Raw genomic sequence first — 18,634 nt, forward strand, 5'->3', positions numbered from 1 at the left:
CTTTGCTTTTTGGGATTATCTGATCGTTGCACAGTTAGCCTACTGTCTTTTACCTGATAATGAAGAAGAGCGGGTTGTCATTTTCCAATCCATGGGCCAAGAATGCAAGTTATAGGAATCGAACTCATGTCTTCTGCTAGCAGCTTTATGACTCAGAAATACCCATCCACTCATTCAAAGGCCTATTCTTGGTCAGTAGGGGAATCCCTGATGACTGATGACTCAAGAATAAGAGTGTCAGCCTCCGAATGGTTTTCCCATGGCCCACTTCACATCCGCCTGTCCTTTCCTGACAGTCCAGCCAAAGCCCTGCTTTGTTTATCTGACTCTGGGTTGGCTTTTGGCTCTGCTCACAAATCCAGCACGGACAATCGCACGTGACAGGTGAAAGCTATATTAACTTTTAGTATGAACAACCCTTTGGCTTCAGATATATAGTCTGAAAATAATTCTGGTGTAATTCAAGTTGTATTTCTACTTTCTACACTCAAACTTAAAGATCTTTGATATTTTTTATGTTCAGATACTTTTATCAAATGCCAGTGTTAAATTTGGTGGAGTCATGATGAGTTTCAAGTTTCCATAGTCAAAAACTGAATTATATTAGATCATTTATAGGTGTTAGTTCCTGAGGGTCATTAATTTTAAACATGAGCAATTCATAGAAAATCTAAATGTCAACAAAGTAAGCCAAAGAATTAAGTCAGTGAGCCTCTTCATCTAATCCAACTAGAAAATTTGGGTTTTGAACAAAGAATTGAAAAGAAATTGATTTTGGTGAAATTTGCTCTATCTGTCTGATTTTACCACCTAAGTCTCATTCTGTAAATCAGAGATATTTCTGCCAGCAGCTAGACCACAGTGGGAAAGTGCTGGCTGCTGCTTTTTATTTGTAGTGTGCCTTTTGGTAACTAAACCATCTATTGTTTATTTGCACATTAGATCACACCACATCATGTGTTGACAGTGAAGATATGCCTTAACTTATCAGCAACACATTTAATGGATACATCCTGTATCAAAAAAACAACAACACGATTTCGTGTGGTCCAGTCCTAAATTTTGTCATCTCACAGGTGAAATTTGTACTAGCATTCCGTTTCTGTTCTTCAGACTTACTTGTGGCTGTATTTAACTTTCCTTGAAGGATAACATAAACACAGAAAAGAGCCCAGATCATATGTCTTGATGTAAACAAATCCAGGTAACCAGCATCCAGATCAAGACACAATATGTTACCAACCCCCCATTAGCTCTCCCTGGTGTCCCTTCCCGCCCATAGCGTGCCCTCCTCCCCCACCGAGGAAAACCACTCTCTTGACTTCTAACACTATGTGTGCAATGGAAATAAAATGCAGAAGACAAATAGCAATCTTGAAACAAAGATACTTCATCTCTCATCATTTAAGTAAACAGGGGAAATGCATGCATATCAATGAATTGGGTATACTAATTATGTTTGGAATATTTGTTCACTCATTCTGCAATATTTATAGACTATTTCTATTATGTCATGCACTGAAATAGTTGCCAGGGACAGAAAACACAAGCTCCTGCTCTCAAGAGGCTTATAGTCTAAAGAGGAAACAGAAATGTCAACAAACTATAGTTACTATCTCATATAGTAAAAGCCTAATATGCTACGTGTCTGGTTGACCGGTCGGCTGTTCAACCAATCAAAACGTAGTATACTAATGATATGCTAAGGCCACTCAACTGCTTGCTATGATGTGCACTGACCACCAGGTGGCAGACAATCAACTGGCTGACCAGTCGCTATGACGTGCACTGACCACCCGTGGGTAGACACTTCGACCAGTAGGTTAGCTTGCTGCTGGGGTCCGGCCAATTGGAACTGAGTGAGACCAGCCCAACACGCCCTGGAGCCCTCCTGCAGTTCCCTCTCCCGCTGGCCAACCTCCCACGTCTCTCCCCAGCCCCGATTGTGCACTGGTGGGGTTCCTTGGCCTGGCCTGTGCCCTCTCGCAATCCGGGACCCCTCGGGGATGTCAGAGAGCCGGTTTTGGTCCAATCCTGCAGTCCAGGCCGAGGGACCCCACTGGTGCACGATTTTGTGCACTGGGCCTCTAGTAGAGTATAAAAATGTATCATCCATGGGGGCTGCTGTAACAGGTTACCATAGAACTGGGTGGCTTATACAGAACAGAAACTTATTTCTTGCCCTAACTAGTGTGGCTGAGTTGGTTGGACATCATCTGTGCACCTGGGGGTTGCCAGTTTGATTCCAAGTCAGGGCACATGCCCGGGCATTCGGGCTTGATCCCCGTTGGGGGGTGGGGGGTGCAAGAGGCAGCCAATTAATGTTATACTCTCACATCGGTGTTTCTCTCTCTCCCTCTCTTTCTAAAAATCCATTTTAAAAACCTTTTTAAATGTTTATTTCTCACAATTCTGGAGGCTGGGAAATTCAAGATCAAAGTGTGAGCCGATTCAGTGTCCGTGAGCAGATTCAGTGTCTGGTGAGGGTCCTCTTTCAGTTTCATAGATGGCAGCCTTCTTGCTGTCCTCACATGGCAGAAGGGGGCGGGTACAGGGGAGCACTAGGGGACTCTTTATAAGGGCACTAATCCCATTCATGGCATCCTACCTCTCATTACCCAGTCACCTCTCAAAGGCCCCACCTCCAGCCCTAGTTGGTTTGGGTCAGTGGATAGAGCGTTGGCCTATGGACTGAAGGGTCTGGGGTTCGATTCCAGTTGAGGGTACATGCCCGGGTTGTAGGCTTGATCCCCAGTAGGCGGTGTGCAGGAGGCAGTCTATCAATGATTCTCTCTCATCACTGATGTTTCTCTCTCTCCCTTCCTCTCTGAAATCAATAAAAATATATTTTATAAAATGGTTAACTTTTAAAAATAAGTGGGGGGGGGGACAAAGACCCCTCTTCCAAATACCATTACATTGGGAATTATGTTTCAACACATGAATTTTGAGTGACACAAACATTCGGTCTGTAACAAAGCAGATGTAAAATTACAAATCACAGGTTGCAGTAGGTGACACAAAGGAGAGAATGCGCAGGTCTTCCAGAATGGGAGATGTTGGGAAATGTCTGCACAGAGGAGGTGGCTCTTGATCTGAGTTTGCCAAACCACAGCCATTCCAGGACAAAGGGAACTAGACAGGGAGGTATGGGACAACCTAGTCTATCCTTGGAGCTTGAGGCATGATGGGAAGGAAGAGAAGCAGCAGATAAAGAGCTTTAAATACTATATCAAATACTATACCAGGGACTTGGGCTTGATTCCTCCCCACTACCTATAGACCCAGTCCTTTAAGCATATGTGAGCACTATGCCAGATTTTAGGTATGCAGAGATGAATCAACCCATGTGGTTATATTAGCCAATATTCCTTGAAATCCTACTGTTTGCCAGAATCTTGTCCTTAAAAACAAAACAATTTCATGGGGTTTGAGAAAGACATCTAAAAAAATTCTGATTACAAAACTGCATGGTAAGTATAATAACAGGAATACATGCTTGCTTCTTTCCTGGACTAGAAAATAGTAAATTGTCTGGGACAAGGATGGGGAACATCCCGTATAAAGCCCACCAAATCATTTGGTCTGGCCCTGCCAAGGCATTAGGGCTGAGTTAATTAAATGTTTGATCAAATATAGCAGGCTAATCTTTAAGTCAATAATTTTTTATGGCTCGCAGATGATGTTATAAACTTGTAAATGGCCCTTGGCAGAAAAAAGGTTCCCCACCCCTGGTCTGGGAACTCTGAACCTTGAGGAGTTGTAAACAAGGAACCAAAAGTGATCATAGTTTTGATTTAGGAAAACCAAGCTGCTAATGGAGTGATTCCCAGAGTGATCTGTAGATATTTTAAACACCAACTGAATAATGTTGTCAGTTTAAATAAATTTTGTGAGAATAGAGAGACTTGATGTGAATCATCTGTACTTTCTCTAGACCCAGAGCATGCTGGGACAGCTGGTAGCCTGGCTTCTCAGCTCTCTTGTTCTTGCTTTCCAGGTCACCAAGAATGAACGTCAGGTTATGAAGCCACTCTATGACAGGTACCGGCTTGTCAAACAGATCCTGTCCCGAGCCAACACCATGCCCATCATGGTGAGTTCACCTCTCTGTTGTTGGTTACCTGGTTGAATAGGCCCTGGCTAATAGGAGGGCCCTAGCCTGCCTTCTCATTAAAGAATAGGCTTTAAGAGTTGATCATGCCATTAATATCGATGGCCCGTAAGCTTGAGGAATGAAGAATTTGTCAAAGACTTCTGAGACTACACTGGTCAAAAAAAAAAATGAGCAAATCTGAAGCTGATAGAATTTTTTTTTCTTTTGAGAGTCATGCTTGGCCAGGAACATCCCCCTGACACGTGCTGGGCTGACTCCCCCACCCTTTCCTCTGAGACAGAGCACCCAGGGGACAGGGCTGTGCTTTCTCCAGGCCTCTGCACACCAGAAGTGCCTCTGGCCCCAGGGGCGTCTGTGAATAGCCTTCTGTCCGCCTCTCAGAGGGGATACAGGGCTCCTATCCAGGGAGAAGTCTGCTAAGGAACTCCGGACAGCGGGCCTTCTCCTTCTGGAGGACTCAGAGAAGTGTGAGGTGGAACGGGGGTGAGGCTAATGACTGTGAAGGTGCTCTCAGAGGCCACCATCCTGGGACTTAGCCGCTCTTGGCCTCTGAGTTTTGATTTTTGTCTGGAGCAGGGAGCAGCAGCTCTGGGAGAGCCTTTCAGGACTGGGCAGCCCCCTCCCCCCGCCCCCGCAGTCTGGGCTTCTCCACCTCCCCCTGTGAGTGCCCTGTGAATCCGTGTCCACCTCCTGGGGACTCCTTGCCTCTGTCCAGGGCCCTGAAGGCGTCCTCTGCTGGCTTCTAGGCTCTTTAATAAGCAGACACCGCCTCCTTGTGTTGTTGAAGGGCTTACTCCCCCTGGCCACCGCTCCCCATTCCTCTCCCGCCTCCCTTTATTTCCTGGCCCCGCTGGGGCCTTCACGCCTTTTCACAGTGCACGCCTTTTCACAGTGCACGTGCTCCTGTGACTGAGGGAGGGTCCCGGGACTGCAGGCTGGTGTGTTTGAAGGGAGCTCCTTTTCTAGAAATGCCCTGCGGAATGAATTAGTAGCTAACCAACACAAGGATTAAATCTAAGGAATCGTTTTCATGCTTCAGTTAGGAACCCTTAGTGTCCCTGAATAGGGTGAGTGGACAGTGGGGTCGTCAGAGAACCTTTGCATCACGTCTCGTGCAGACGCTATTCTAGGTGAAGCTGTTAAGTGCAGGTGCTCTTGTGGTGGCTGGGATCGGGGAGGAAAGGGCTGGGGAGGTAGGTGGGTGGTTCTGCTCAGGTTTCCTCTGCGCGTTCTTGCTCTCATGGGAGCTCCTTGGTTGGGGCGGGGGAGGAGTGGGGCTCTGGAGTGAAGAAGCAACTTGAAAAGAACTTTGGTTGTTGCTGGTTTTCCTGGGAACTTTTGGTGGGAGGGGGTTAGAGCACATCATTAAAGGGCAGCAGTGAATCCTGGTGAGGCAGAGGAGGCGGAGAGCTGGCGGGAAACGGGGAGGGGCTCTCAATGTAACCTACTTGTCAACGCCTGTCGCAGGGTTCCCCTTCCAGCAAGCGGAGAAGCCCTTTGCTGCAGCCAATTATCGAGGGCGAAACCGCTTTCTTCTTCAAGGAGTCAAAGGTGAGGACCTCCAGCTGCTAACCTCTTGCTAAACCTGCCTCAGTCCCCTCCCGTTCTCCTGGGAATGGAAGGGGTTGTGGTTGGGCCTTCGGTGATGGGTTCTGGTAGCATTCCCTACACTTCTGCACAGAGCCAACTTTGAACAATCCTTTTTTTCTTTATATCTTGTATTAGCCGATTTCCTTAGTTTCATGTCATTCCCCTGCTTTTTATTGATGTTTTATTTGTTGCTGTTTGTTTTCAGGGATGATTCTTTTGTTTGCACATTGTTTTTTGTTTTGGGCCCCCTTCCCTCCCAATTTGGAGAACAGTTTCTCTATATTTCAAATTTTTATTAAATTAGCTCATTGCATAACTTTCTTTAAAATCTCATTTAATGAGTTTTTAAAAAAACCAAAATTAGCAAAGACAATATGTATAGCACACAATAAAAAGTTAGCATTTTATAGACAAATATCACAGTTGCCGTTGGCAGATTTGCTGGTTCAGTTTCACCCACTCTTTCTGCCTCTCTCCTTTCCCCTGGCACACTTTGTCCTCAGGACTAATTTTATAATCTCTTCCTAATCAGTGAATGTAGTGCTGGGACCAGCAGTCACTAAACATATGTTCAGATTTATTTCCCAAGTAATTATGGATTTTAGACAAGTAACCCTTGTTCTCAGTGGCTGCCTTTGCTAGAATGGGAGGTGCCATCTCTGCTCAGAGACCTGTGTCCCTGTAAGGACCTCATGGCCTCCATGGGGATCAGCCTCTTTCATGTTCTTGTTTCTAGATAATTGAGCAAACTGGGTGGCCTTAAATCGGGATCTAGAGATGAAGAGTCAATGCCAACCTTTAAAAAAAAATCAGTGATTGTTAAAGTTGGAAGGGGAAGCAAAGCCCAAAGCAGAAGTGAGTTTTAGGAGTGTCACTTGTCCTGTTTCTGTCACAGTTCCCAGCCTGGGGTGGTCATGTATTTGCCGTAGTTAGGAAGGATCATTCCAGAATATGGGGCCTCGTTCCCACAAAGGGATGCCAGTTGAGAACGGCTCCCTGTTCTTACCTAATTCTCACCTTTATAAGCGGAGGTAAGGTACCAGAAGCTACATGGGCCTCCCTTTCATCTACTCTGTTTCTTTTCTTACCTTTTAAGGGTCTTAAATACTTCATACACCTCATTAGGCAATGATTGTGCTGACTGTTCGTATTATTTTAAATGGAAAGTGTTTTATGAAAATTCTCTAAATGTGAAATTGAGGTGACTATGCTGTATTGTATCTTAAAAATTAGAGCCATTTTCTTACAATAAGGCTAGAAAGAAGACACATTTTGTCTAGCTGGTAATTTCACCCAAGAATCAAGTCACCATAATTGAAGAAATTTGGGCAGTTATATGTACGAAAATTAATGTATTTCTCTGAGAATCATGTGATAGAACTGTTACCAAATTAAAATGTGTTCTTTAACACCTCCAAAATATGACAGGTAATAATTGCTTCATTAAACAAATGAAAGGCATACTAATGACGCTCTTCTTAAAAAGAGGACATTCTTTCAACTCTTATTGTTTATCTTGGTTAATTTTTTTCACAAGTATACTTTGGCCATGGCTCTTCTGCTGGGCCACATGCTGGTCAGAATTTCAGATAATTTTGCAATGATTGCAATGCTTTTGTAAATAGTGCTGTCTTTTAGTTAATTTTGTTCCAACTGGCCGGGCTTGTTAGCATGTATTTGGATTATACTAATTCTTGACAATTCTGAAACAATTTAGAATTTGGTTTGTGTACAGATAAGAAGATTGTATGTAAGTATTGTTGTTGTTTTTTAAACCATCCCTTATTTTAAATGTTTCTGGGGGGAAACCAGTGAGTATGAAATGAGGCCAGCTCAAGCTCTGAGGCCCTAAATCTTCCAGCCCAGAAATCCTAGAAGTCATCCCGTCAGTTCTCCTACCCAACATAAAAATTTCCTCTAGAACTTAGCTGACAGAGTGGAGACACTGACCCTAGGAAGAGATTCCTTCTCCAAGCCTGACAAGTTTACGGCACCAGGGAGACTAAGCACACTCATCACTGGGCTAAACATCAACAGTAACTAAAACTTACGCTGTTTTGTAATTATTTATAAAATACATATAATTTTAGAATGCACCATAAGTTTAATAACTATAAACTCTTACAGTTAATGAATAGAATGAAAAGTTACATCCATAGTTACTATTGATGTATTACTTTCTACTTAAGAGGCCTGGCTGTGCCCTCTGAAACGACATGGAGCATGCACAGCGCTTCTTTCGTGAGAGCACTTCCTGCAGTCAGTCACCTGCCCTACCCACTCCCACCCGCACTCTGTGAACATTTTCTCCAACAACTCCTTACTGTTTCTCATATGATGTGGGTGCCAGACCTGCCGGCAGCCTAGTGGCTCTGCTCTATACACACATCAGTCTGTCTGTATCCTTCTTAAAACTGATACCCAGAGCTATACACCCTTCTAGATATGGTTTAACCAGCAAGGCAGAGGGTGGAGGACTAGTCCGGACCTCCGTGGGGATGACCTCAATGGGCCCTTCGGCTCCACACGTCTGTGACTGCGTGACTGTCACTGTATCATGAAGGTATTGTAGTTTTCCTATCGCAGGATGTCTCTACTTCAGCACTGGACACATTTGGGCCCAGATAACGCTTTGTTGTTGGGGGTTGTCCTCCACTCACTAGATGCCTATAGTGCAGTACAACCACACCGTCCCCGGGTGACCACCATAAATGTCTCCAGACATCTCCAAAGGCCCCCTAGGAGGCAAGATCAGCCCAATTGAGAAGCCCCGGTGGTGGCCTGTCTCGCGGTTGATTTATGCAATCCCCAGCTTCCTTCCCACGGATTGCTTATTGTCTGTGTGTCCAGCTTTCTCCCCAACCTAATTGCAGGACCTTGAATTTTTCCAGTTAGCTACTTTTGTACTTCTATTCCAACCTTACGAAATGGAGTATAGATTTTGTATTCCAGCATACCGGATACCCCACCCGCCTTGCATTACCTACACGTTTTGTAAATAGCCTTTTGTGTCTTTATCCCGGTGACTGATAAATGTTGAGTAAGGCAGAGTCAGGTAAAGAGCCTACTACAGGCTTTTTCTCCAGAATCACGTCACCACGGTGTCATCACTCACCACACTTTCACAACCAGCTCACTTCATTCTTTACTGAAATCCCATCAAATAGGGGAAATGGTGAGCTCTCATGATTTGTTCATAGGGGCCAGTGCTGATCACTGTCAATCCCTGTCTATCAGTTGCTCACAGATTATCTGTATGTTGATTCCTGCTAACTGCTCCTGCCTCCTGAGGTGAATGTGCTGCTTTAACTGAACTGATGTTGTGCTGCCTTTTGTTCATGGAGCTGCACTCCTAACCAACTGCTTCCTTTTTCTAGATGTTAGGATGTTTTCTCCTGGTCAGATTGTATATTTTGGCAGTAAATTACTTATTTTAAAAATCCTTATTTCACTATGCTGTACACCTGAAACTAATACAAAATAATATTGAATGTAAACTAATTTTTTAAAAAAATTTTGTCTTTTTTCAGACTGTGATGTTATTTCTTACCTAGACTTAACATAGCTTTAAAATTGACACTAAGGAATGCTAATATGACAGTATTATTTTTCTAAGTGCATTATCATCAAGACAGGCAAAGAATATGATACTTTTCTTAGAATCTTGGAGGCCGAAAAATACACTCATGACTCTTGGACATCCCTTGAAAGAACTTAGGAGGTTTATGATTCAAGTCATGGAAGATAAATGTTTTGATCTCAAAAGTTCCCTAAGATTTTGTGTACCAGGCAACCACAAATATTTTATAATCTCGGTCCTTAAATAGAAAGGCTATATTGTTCTATTTCTAAGAACTTTCATCGCTTAATAAAAAATATGTCCTGAGATATGCAAGCAATAGAATTCTGAAAACTGGTTGCCAGTGGTGGGTTTTGCCCTGTTTTGTCTTAGAATCTTTAGATTAGTTTGGTTCCTTTGATTGAGGGTATAAATGTTAAATGTGGTGTACACCAATTTTTATAGTTTTTTTTTTCCCTATTGAGTGGCTGTGTTTAGTTTGTGTTACCTGCTGTGTACATATAGCTGTTCAATAATATGTACATAAGGTATGTAGGTGTTGCTAACGGTAGGTATAGAAGAAACCTTATGGTGTCAAGATAATTAAGATTGTTAAATGATACTTGTAATGAAAGAGTACCAGGAAAAGTAACCAGATTTTGACTGGGGTTGCTGTGTGTCTCCAGGAAGAAGAGGAGGGTTCAGAAGAAGATAGCAACACCAAGCCAGACTTCACGGTCACTCTGAAAACCGAGTTCAGTGCTCATTGCTTTCTCGACCAATTTGAAGATGGCGCGGATGGGTTTATTTCCCCGATGGATGATAAAATGCCATCAAAGTGCAGCCAGGACTCCGGGCTTTCAAACCTGCATGCTGCTTCAATGTATGTCATTTTTGTGGTGGCGGTGGTAAAATATTTGGGTGAAGATAACTTTCCTAAATATTATTTTAGTCTTTATACTTACATTGGCCGACAAAACACAAGTGACTCACCTGGGGTGCGTCTGTGTGACTAAAACAGTGACTTTTTATTTTTAATTTCGGGCTCCGTTTTTGTATATGCTTTATCCTGTGTTATTTGAGAGAGCATCTGAGCTCTTGCTTATACAACCAGGCAGTCTCTACAAATGGCACTGTGTAGCTCTGTCCTCCTCGGCTCATCATGCAGCACTCACTGAGCAAAGAGATGTCATCTCTTTCTCTCAAAACAAACTATGACAAAGCACCTGGGATTTACAGGACCAAAGAATTTACAAGTAGCAGGAGCCAGAGCTGTTGTCCGTCTTTCAGGGCATAGAAATCATGCATTTCCACTGACCCTCAGCTCCCTCAACAGTTTTTGCACATATGTGCTTCCCCCAGTGTCCACAACCCCCACCGAGTTGCACATTCATTGCATTTATGACAATTCAGATTTAACTCGATTTTCTTCCCTTTTCCCCCCGCCCCCTTCCGCCCCTCTCTTAGCCCAGAACTCTTGGAACACCTTCAGGAAATGAGAGAAGAAAAGAAGAGGATTCGAAAGAAACTTCGCGAATTTGAGGACAATTTCTTCAGACAAAATGGAAGGTAGTGCATGTGTTCCCCTCCCCCGTCCCCTGCACACGCGTCCTTTTCCTTTCCTGGCAGGGCGGTGGGATGCCTCCCAGGCGGGGGCCCTCTGCACCCGTCTCCCTGTAGCCCAGGCCCGGGGTCTGTGCCCAGGGCCCCTTTCGAGGTCGACTGGGAGGCGATGAGGTTCGCATGGTCCTTAAGGGTGCTTCTTGGGGGGTGTCCAACACCCATGCAGACTGACCCAGCATTTATAAAACAAACCTGTCACATCACATCGTAATCTAAGACGAGCAGCTTGGAGCTACGTTTCCAGTCGACAGCACTGGCTTGTTTTTGTGTTTTGTCTGAAGAAACTAGAAGGAGAAATAGGGAACTGAGGACTTTAAATCTTGCTGGTTTTAAAGCACATTTTTAAAGTAACATTTGGATGAAAAATATACAGGAAGCAGTACACCCGCCTGACTGACAGGGTACTTTTCTCCAGCGAGTTTAAGGCCAGTGGAGTCCTTAGGTAACTGTGCTGAGCATCGCCTTCCCTTTGCAAGTGACTGCACACGGCACGTCTGGCTCGGGCCACAGCGGGAGGCAGGGGCAGAGCAGGGAATGGATTTGCGTCTCTTGCACTGGAGTTAAGTTTTATCATTTGGAATTGACTTTATTTTCATCCAATTATCTGAACAGTGTAGATAGAGTTTCTCATTAAGTCAGTCCCCTTTCGTGCTTCTCAAAGGTGTTGGGAAATGAAAGGACCATAAAAATGAACTTTGGCATGTAGAATGTGTTGTTTTCCGGTTTATTTCAGTCACTGCATACACTTATGTTTAGGATCTCTGATTTGGATTTGTCCTCTAATGACTTTCTCGAGATTTATAAATTTTATACCTAAATATTTGCTTTCTCCCTCCGTGTGTTGCAGGGTATTTAGAAAATATAGGTGAGCAGATAAAAGAAATCACCTCCGAAGTAATACCCAAAGACAAGCTAGGATTAATGTTCTGATGTGTTTCTTTCCAGTCTTCTTTCTAGGCCCATTTTTGGTTTGTCTGTTTCCTTTTTTTTCCATATAATTATAGTCACATTATGTGCAGGTATCCTATACATGAGGCACTAACTATATAGAATTGTATAAAATTCACAAGTAATCAGAAAGTATAATTGATGGGAGCTCACAATCATCGTAGAAGGTTAGAACTCTAGGGGACTTCCGACATCGTAAAATCTGGTTCTTCATTTTGTGTCTGAGGAGATCAAAGCCCCTCGGAGGGCCCGGCCGGGGCTCTGCCCACCACCCTGTTCCTTCACTACCTCGTGCCAAGAAGCCATCTAGAATCATTTCCCTGAACAAGGCAGGCCAGCAATAAATACATTTGTTTTTCGTTCATTGAACACCGTAAAAATAAGGTCCACGCTATTGCCTTTCCCATGTTCTTTAATAAAAAGAAAAGGAAGCCTGGTGTTTGAACGTCTGACGTGTGCATTTCAAGGTGAAATGAGAAGCGGACGGCAGCGCCCTGTGATGGGAGCCGTGGCTTTGCAGCGGGACTGGCTTCTCGGCCTGCGCTCAGCCCGTGTGCAGTGTGGGTGACAGGCCCGCAGCTTCCGTCCTGAGGGTCATGTTACACCCCGGAGACAGAGCCACTCCGCACAGGGCCTGACCTATGTAAACACGCTCTCCATGGATACTGTGCGTGTAAGAGAGTGCATGTAGAATTACTCGTGGACGGTAAGGGCTTAGTAGTAGTATATGACTCAGTTGTTGAATTCTAAGACTAATACTATAATAATTAGTTAAAAACACATAAATTATGGATGTACCAATTGCTAACTAGAAATGTAACGGTTTATTAGATGAAAGATGTAAAAGTGAGAAAGCATTAAGTAGAAATAAAGGATTTCCGTGTAGGGAGACTCTTAATGTGAGTGCATACATACCAGCAGCAGAAAGAGGACATTTCTCCATTTCCTAGTCCTTCGTGTCGTCCTACAAAATGCCAGATCCTTGTCCTTCACCGCGTGTCTAAGCCCAGCTCCAGGCTTGCCCCCCAGGGGCGCTTGGCCACGCTGATGCTACGGGTTGATAAACTGCCTGTTTCCGCTGATAACGTGCCCACTGAACAGCATCATCCAGGAGACGGCCAATGATCCTCAGCCCCCTGTCATTTGTTTCCGTTAGAAATGTCCAGAAGGAAGACCGCACGCCTATGGCTGAAGAGTACAGCGAATACAAGCACATCAAGGCGAAACTAAGGCTCTTGGAGGTGCTCATCAGCAAGAGGGACGCTGATTCCAAGTCCATGTGAGGGGCAGCCCCGCTCGAGCAGCTGCCTCCCCCGGTGAAGAGCAGCTCTGCAGACACGGAGGCAGCCCCAGAGCTGGACCTGCAAAGCCTGGAGCCCTTCCGCCTCCAGGCCTTGGGAGCGGCTCGTTTCCCTCTTCCCCTCGCCGGCCTTAGAAGCCACCTGCTGGGAGGAGGCCGCGCTGGTCCTGACTTGGGAATCCTGTAAGGGAAAGTCGGGGTCCCTGCGTTCATGGCGCTCGGACACTCACGGGAGCCTTTCTAACACTAGCGGTGATGAATCACTACATGGAGGCACCTCATCCACAGAGCATGTGCACTCTGCTCCCATGGATAGCAGAATGCAATCTAACTGGGATGAAACCCAGCTCAGGCCTTCGTGGAGCAAACGTGCTGGGCAGCTCCCTGTGCTCTCTGGACCCCGTAAATGGGGCCGTGCACTGGAGCCCTCTTTGCTGCCTCGGCCAATCCTGTGACCTGTCCACAGAGCGGCGCCTTCCCCACGCGTGTGAATTGTTTCTCGTCAGCTCTCAGGGCGGTGGAAGCTGCGTCTGCCCAGAGAGGCAGCAGACATCCCTGCCCGTGTGCTTCGAGGCGACCTCCGCTGCCCCGGGCCTGGGTCACCGCAGAGGACAGAGGGAGGGTAGCAGGAGCTACGCTGACGCCGACTTTTAAATCCGGTAACAGGGTGCCGAGCCTAGAGAGGCCTTTCCTGAACGTTGACTGCACTCACCAGTCTTGGGATCCGAGCATCAGAGACGAAGCGAGGCCAGCATGTGGTATGGGGCTCCCGTGTGGGGCTTGGTTTCGTGTTGGCATTAGCCACGTGGAAAGGGCCTTGTTTCATTCTTAGCCGAAGTGCATGAGGATCGTGAGAGTGAGAGCGAGAGCACCTGTGTTCTCAGCCACCTGAGTACTTACCAATTTTTTTTTTTTTTAAGTAAACCTGCACTAAAATCCCCTCCCTCAGGGGTAAATGTAGCCCTTGGATCGCAGCCCAAGGCAGAATCTAAATCACACTATTTCAAGATCATGTATAAAGAGAACAAATCATGATGTGTAGCCGATTACCTTATAATTTTTTTCAAAGACTGTGTCACAAAACTGTCTATATTAGACATTATGGCGGGACCAGGGAATTTCAGACACCAAATCATTCATCTCCACAGTGTGCTGACATCACCTCGTGATTTGTTGTTACTTTTTACGCTTTTCTGTCCGCACCCGGGAAAGTGGGTTCTGGTTCTGTCCGTCCTGGGTCCGCCCTGTGCGCTGCGAGGCCGAGGCCGGGCAGGGTCCGCACACAGCCGCAGCCGCTGGTTGCCGGGAGGGGGCGCTCCGGCAGCTCTGCCTTTTGAAGACAATGTTGCAGGTTGAACAGGACCACGGGACCCCACCTCTGTGTTGTGCCATTTTGTGTGTTTTTAAAAAGAAAACATAAAACTCTATTGACCATTTGTCAGTTTCAGAAAACGGGTTCTTGAGAGACTGGTCAGATGGGATTTACAGCAGCGTTTCCCCTCGCTAACGTGCGGGGGCAGCTCTGTCGACTGAAAGCCGTTGGAGCTGAGATGGGTGAGAAAGAACGCCTCTAAGTTTGCTCCTAAGTGTGTTTCTGTAGGAGCGTGAGCAATGTGTCCGCAGCGCCCTGGTCTCATCCACACACGTAAAGACGGTACCGAACCTTGTAAATGTAAAGGCAAATGAAAATATAGTTTGGTATTCTCTGCTCTACTGTTTACATTGCAGATTGCTGTAATTTCAAGGAGTTATATTATAAATAAAATGACGCACTTTAGGATGTTTTCTATTTTTGAAATCAGAAAATGAATCATTCACATGACCAAAAATTGTATTTTTAAAAGAAATACATGCCTCGTCTGCCCCTTGTAAATAATTGTTCTCTTAAATAAGCTACGATGTAAATCACATCACGACCAGCTGAGTGTTAAAGCACATCTGTTTAAAAGTATTGTTTTGAAAATACTAACGTGCAAAGGAATTTATAAAGAGGAAAAGTTATATAAATGAGAAGTTTGTAAATGTTTCAAAATCTACTGTTTCTGCCAAAGGTAAGTTATGTAAAAGATTTATTCAGGAAACCCCATTCAAATTTGTATGATTCAATAAAAGACACCACCAAGTTACAGTAAAATAAATTGTGTAGGGACTGTCGTGTTTTCCCTTGAAAATTCTAATCGTCTATATCCTTTGTGGAATGGCACCCAGAATTAAGGGGGGGGGACCTATTTACACTAGGTCCTCTCTGAAGACCCGTTAGTAGGTTCCGACTGCCGGTAATGCTGAGGCGAAAATTGTTTCCACAGCAACCAGTTCTGCAGCCCAGGGTCCCCAGGCCCTGGAGGCAGCACCTTAATTGGCTTCGCTCCGGGCTATGTTTTTCCTTTGCTCTCTTGGGAATGTGTGTGCTTACTGCTAGTGCCCACAAAACAAACGTCAAGGGCTACTTATTCACAGTGAGTGAAGGCGAAGCATGAGTAAACTTGATTGTGCGGTTGTAAGAATCAGAGATAGAAGAGGCTTGTAATTTCCACAAGCATTTGCTTTCATTGGGCTTAGTCTGGAGTAAACACTGAAATACATGTTTACGGGAAGTGCGGAATCATAACTGCGTTTCATCTTGGAATCGTTTAGTTCAGATTGCACTGGTCAGTCATGTATGTGCAAGGTTTAGTCTGAGGGGCCTGCTTAGGCGTTTTCGAGACAGCCGACGTCTTCCTGAGCTGGTAGAAGAAAGCCGGCCGGTCTGTGATCTCCGATTCAGGGGAGATTTCCGTGAAATCAAATCAGATTAGATTTCTCCCCTTCGGTTAGCAGGTGGCACCCAGGATCAGCGTGGCCCGGGCAGGGACCAGCGGCATCCCGGCTCTCTGTAACCTGGGTGCGGTTTTTGCTTTGCCTCATTCTGTGCCACATGGCCCAGTGCAGAGCGCCTGTGGCAGGTGCGTCTGCAATATTAAGGTGTTTTTTTAATCAGAATCACAGGGTGGTCCCGGTGCCAATTACTTTGGTTCTTTCTGGGGCTGCCTAGTTCTCAGTAGACAGAATTGGGCCCAATAGCTAGAACTGAGCACAGATTTACCAGGAAAATCCAATTTTAAAGTTTGTTGCTTAATTTTCTAGTGCTTCTTAATCTGATAATGAAGATGCCATTTTTCGTAAGGGTTACTCCTTCCTACTTTTGATGCTGTATGAATACCTGAGTGCCGTAAACTCGGAACTGCTCTGTGAGAAGGTTGTAGTCTAAATTCCCTTTTCCTTCCATAGGGGTCTCCCTGACACTCTGCCTCCTGGGCCCTCCCCATCCCCGCTCCCCGCTCCCCGCTCCCTTCTCCGCAGGTGGGAGTGGTGGCTTCCGCACCAAGACCCACAGGCACTTCCTTCCTGTTCTTTTCCAGGATCCGTTTGGCTAAGTCAACAGGGAGGGGCAGAGCCGTACTAACATGTTGAGGCAGTGTTTCCTCTGAAGCCCAGAACCCAGAACCTGCTTCCCTTCCCCGGCCTTGTTCCCCCACTTGCCCCTCACATGTACTGCGGAGTGTATTTTGTCAAGTTGTGCGTCCTGGCCCTTCTTCACGGGTGGCCGCGCGGCCCGCTCCGAACGGGAGTGCTGTCCCTGCCTGCCCCGTGTCACCCGTCACTTTCCCGAGTGGAGACAGCCCTGCGGACACCCGCGTCCCCCCCCCCCTCGGTCCTGCACAGCAGGTGTGTGTGGGCAGACCACGGCCACGTAGGTTTTCACAGACGGGGATGAAAGTGACCTGTGTACACCCACAACTTCGTGTTGCCATGAAGCCGCAGTTAGGTCTCCGGAGAATCTCATTGTGCCTGGAATCCGGCCAGTCGCGGTCATGTGCGCGGCCCGGGCACCGTTTTGGCAGACCCAGTTCTCCCTCCGAAAGCGCCTCCCCAGTCACGAAAATCTCCAGGAGCCGATACAGTGTTATCAATGAAATGGGCCCGGAACAATGTAAGCAGAAAGCATTAGAAATTGGAATTGTCCTTTTTAAAAACGTAAGCTGGATGAAAATGTTGTGTACGCTTTTGTACACGACTGTTTTGTATGAACTGAAATAAAATATTTTGAACTGTGCACGTCCTGACATTTTTGACAGCCTCGGGGATGTGGCGCACGGCCTGCCTGTGGGGTCTGGCCTGTCCCTTCGGGGAGGAGTTGAGCTGCTCCCGTGAGCTCCTCAGAAACTCCCAGGGAGTCTTTGTTGTCCTGTCTCCTGCGAGGGCACCAAACAGTGAGGCCGACTGGGTACAGTCTGGGCATGCCTGTAGCCGTAGGGAGGGAAGTGGGCATGTGCCATCTGCTCAGCTGCCTTTAAAAGAATTCATGGGCCCTGGCTGGTTTGGCTCAGTGGATAGAGTGTCAGCCTGCTGACTGAAAGGTCCCAGGTTCTATTCCAGTCAAGGGCATGTACCTGGGTTGCGGGCACATCCCCAGAAGATGTGCAGGAGGCAGCTGATCGATGTTTCTAACTATCTCTCTCCCTTCCTCTCTGTGAAAAATCAATAAAATACTTAAAAAAAAAAAAAAAAAGAATTCATGGGCCCTGGCTGGTTTGGCTCAGTGGATAGCAGCCGTGGGCAAACTACGGCCCATTTGAAATGAATAAAACTAAAAAAAAAAAAAAAAAAAAAAGGCCATACCCTTTTATGTAATGATGTTTACTTTGAATTTATATTAGTTCACACAAACACTCCATCCATGCTTTTGTTCTGGCCCTCGGGTCCAGTTTAAGAACCCATTGTGGCCCTCGAGTCAAAAAGTTTGCCCACCCCTGGGATAGAGTGTCGGCTTGCGACCGAAGGGGGTCCCCAGTTTGGTTCCGGTCAAGGGCATATGCCTGGGTTGTGGGCTCAATTCCCAGTCGGGGATGTGCAGGAGGCAGCAGATCGATGATTCTCTCTCATCATTGATGTTTCTCTCTCTCTTCCTCTCCCTTCCTCTCTGAAATCAATAAAAATATATTGGGAAAAAAATTTCATGGAAGGGGCTGAAGAGGTGCAGAAACAGAGGCAGCGAGGGGGGGAAGTGTAAGTACATTTGCACAGTCTATTGTTTGTTTTTCAAATCCTTATTATTGAAAGTATTGTATGCGTCCCCCTCCTTTCCCCATTGACCCCCTTGTAGCTCACCCCCCACCCCAGGCCTTCAGCACCCTGTTGTCTGTGTCCATGGTTATGCACATATGCAAGCAAGTGCTTTGTGCATAGTCTGTTGTACCATCAGGGGCGAATCATGAGCCATTTACTGCTCTGGGGCTGTGAAGCCACCAAACCACTCGCTCGGAGAAAAGGCACATTTCAGCTGTGAGGTGTGAGCACGTCATTCACCCTTCGCGTCACCTGTCACAGGCCGGCTCCCTCGCGAGGGCCTTGAGCAGCCGAAGCTCCGGGCCCGCCTTACCACTGAGGCCCGGCGCCTCCGTGCGGTCAGGCCTGCAGGTGTTCCTTAGACTGCACACGTTACATATGCTGTATCTGA

The 18,634-nt window shown here is 46.1% G+C and overlaps 1 protein-coding gene across 7 annotated transcripts in view; it reads left to right on the plus strand.

The window, feature by feature from the left end:
- Positions 1 to 17,230, plus strand: part of FAM13A (family with sequence similarity 13 member A) — a 282,952-nt gene extending 265,722 nt beyond the window's left edge. For all 7 annotated transcript variants that reach the window (XM_059665523.1, XM_059665511.1, XM_059665518.1 and 4 more), the window contains 5 exons: positions 4,001 to 4,096; positions 5,585 to 5,668; positions 9,953 to 10,149; positions 10,734 to 10,835; positions 12,994 to 17,230. In XM_059665523.1, the coding sequence (XP_059521506.1) occupies positions 4,001 to 4,096; positions 5,585 to 5,668; positions 9,953 to 10,149; positions 10,734 to 10,835; positions 12,994 to 13,120 (606 nt within the window). In that variant the 3' untranslated portion in view covers positions 13,121 to 17,230. The remainder of the gene's footprint in view (positions 1 to 4,000; positions 4,097 to 5,584; positions 5,669 to 9,952; positions 10,150 to 10,733; positions 10,836 to 12,993) is intronic.
- Positions 17,231 to 18,634: the final 1,404 nt, after the last annotated feature.

Source organism: Myotis daubentonii, chromosome 1, assembly GCF_963259705.1.
Source record: "Myotis daubentonii chromosome 1, mMyoDau2.1, whole genome shotgun sequence".
Classification (NCBI taxonomy): Eukaryota; Metazoa; Chordata; class Mammalia; order Chiroptera; family Vespertilionidae; genus Myotis; species Myotis daubentonii.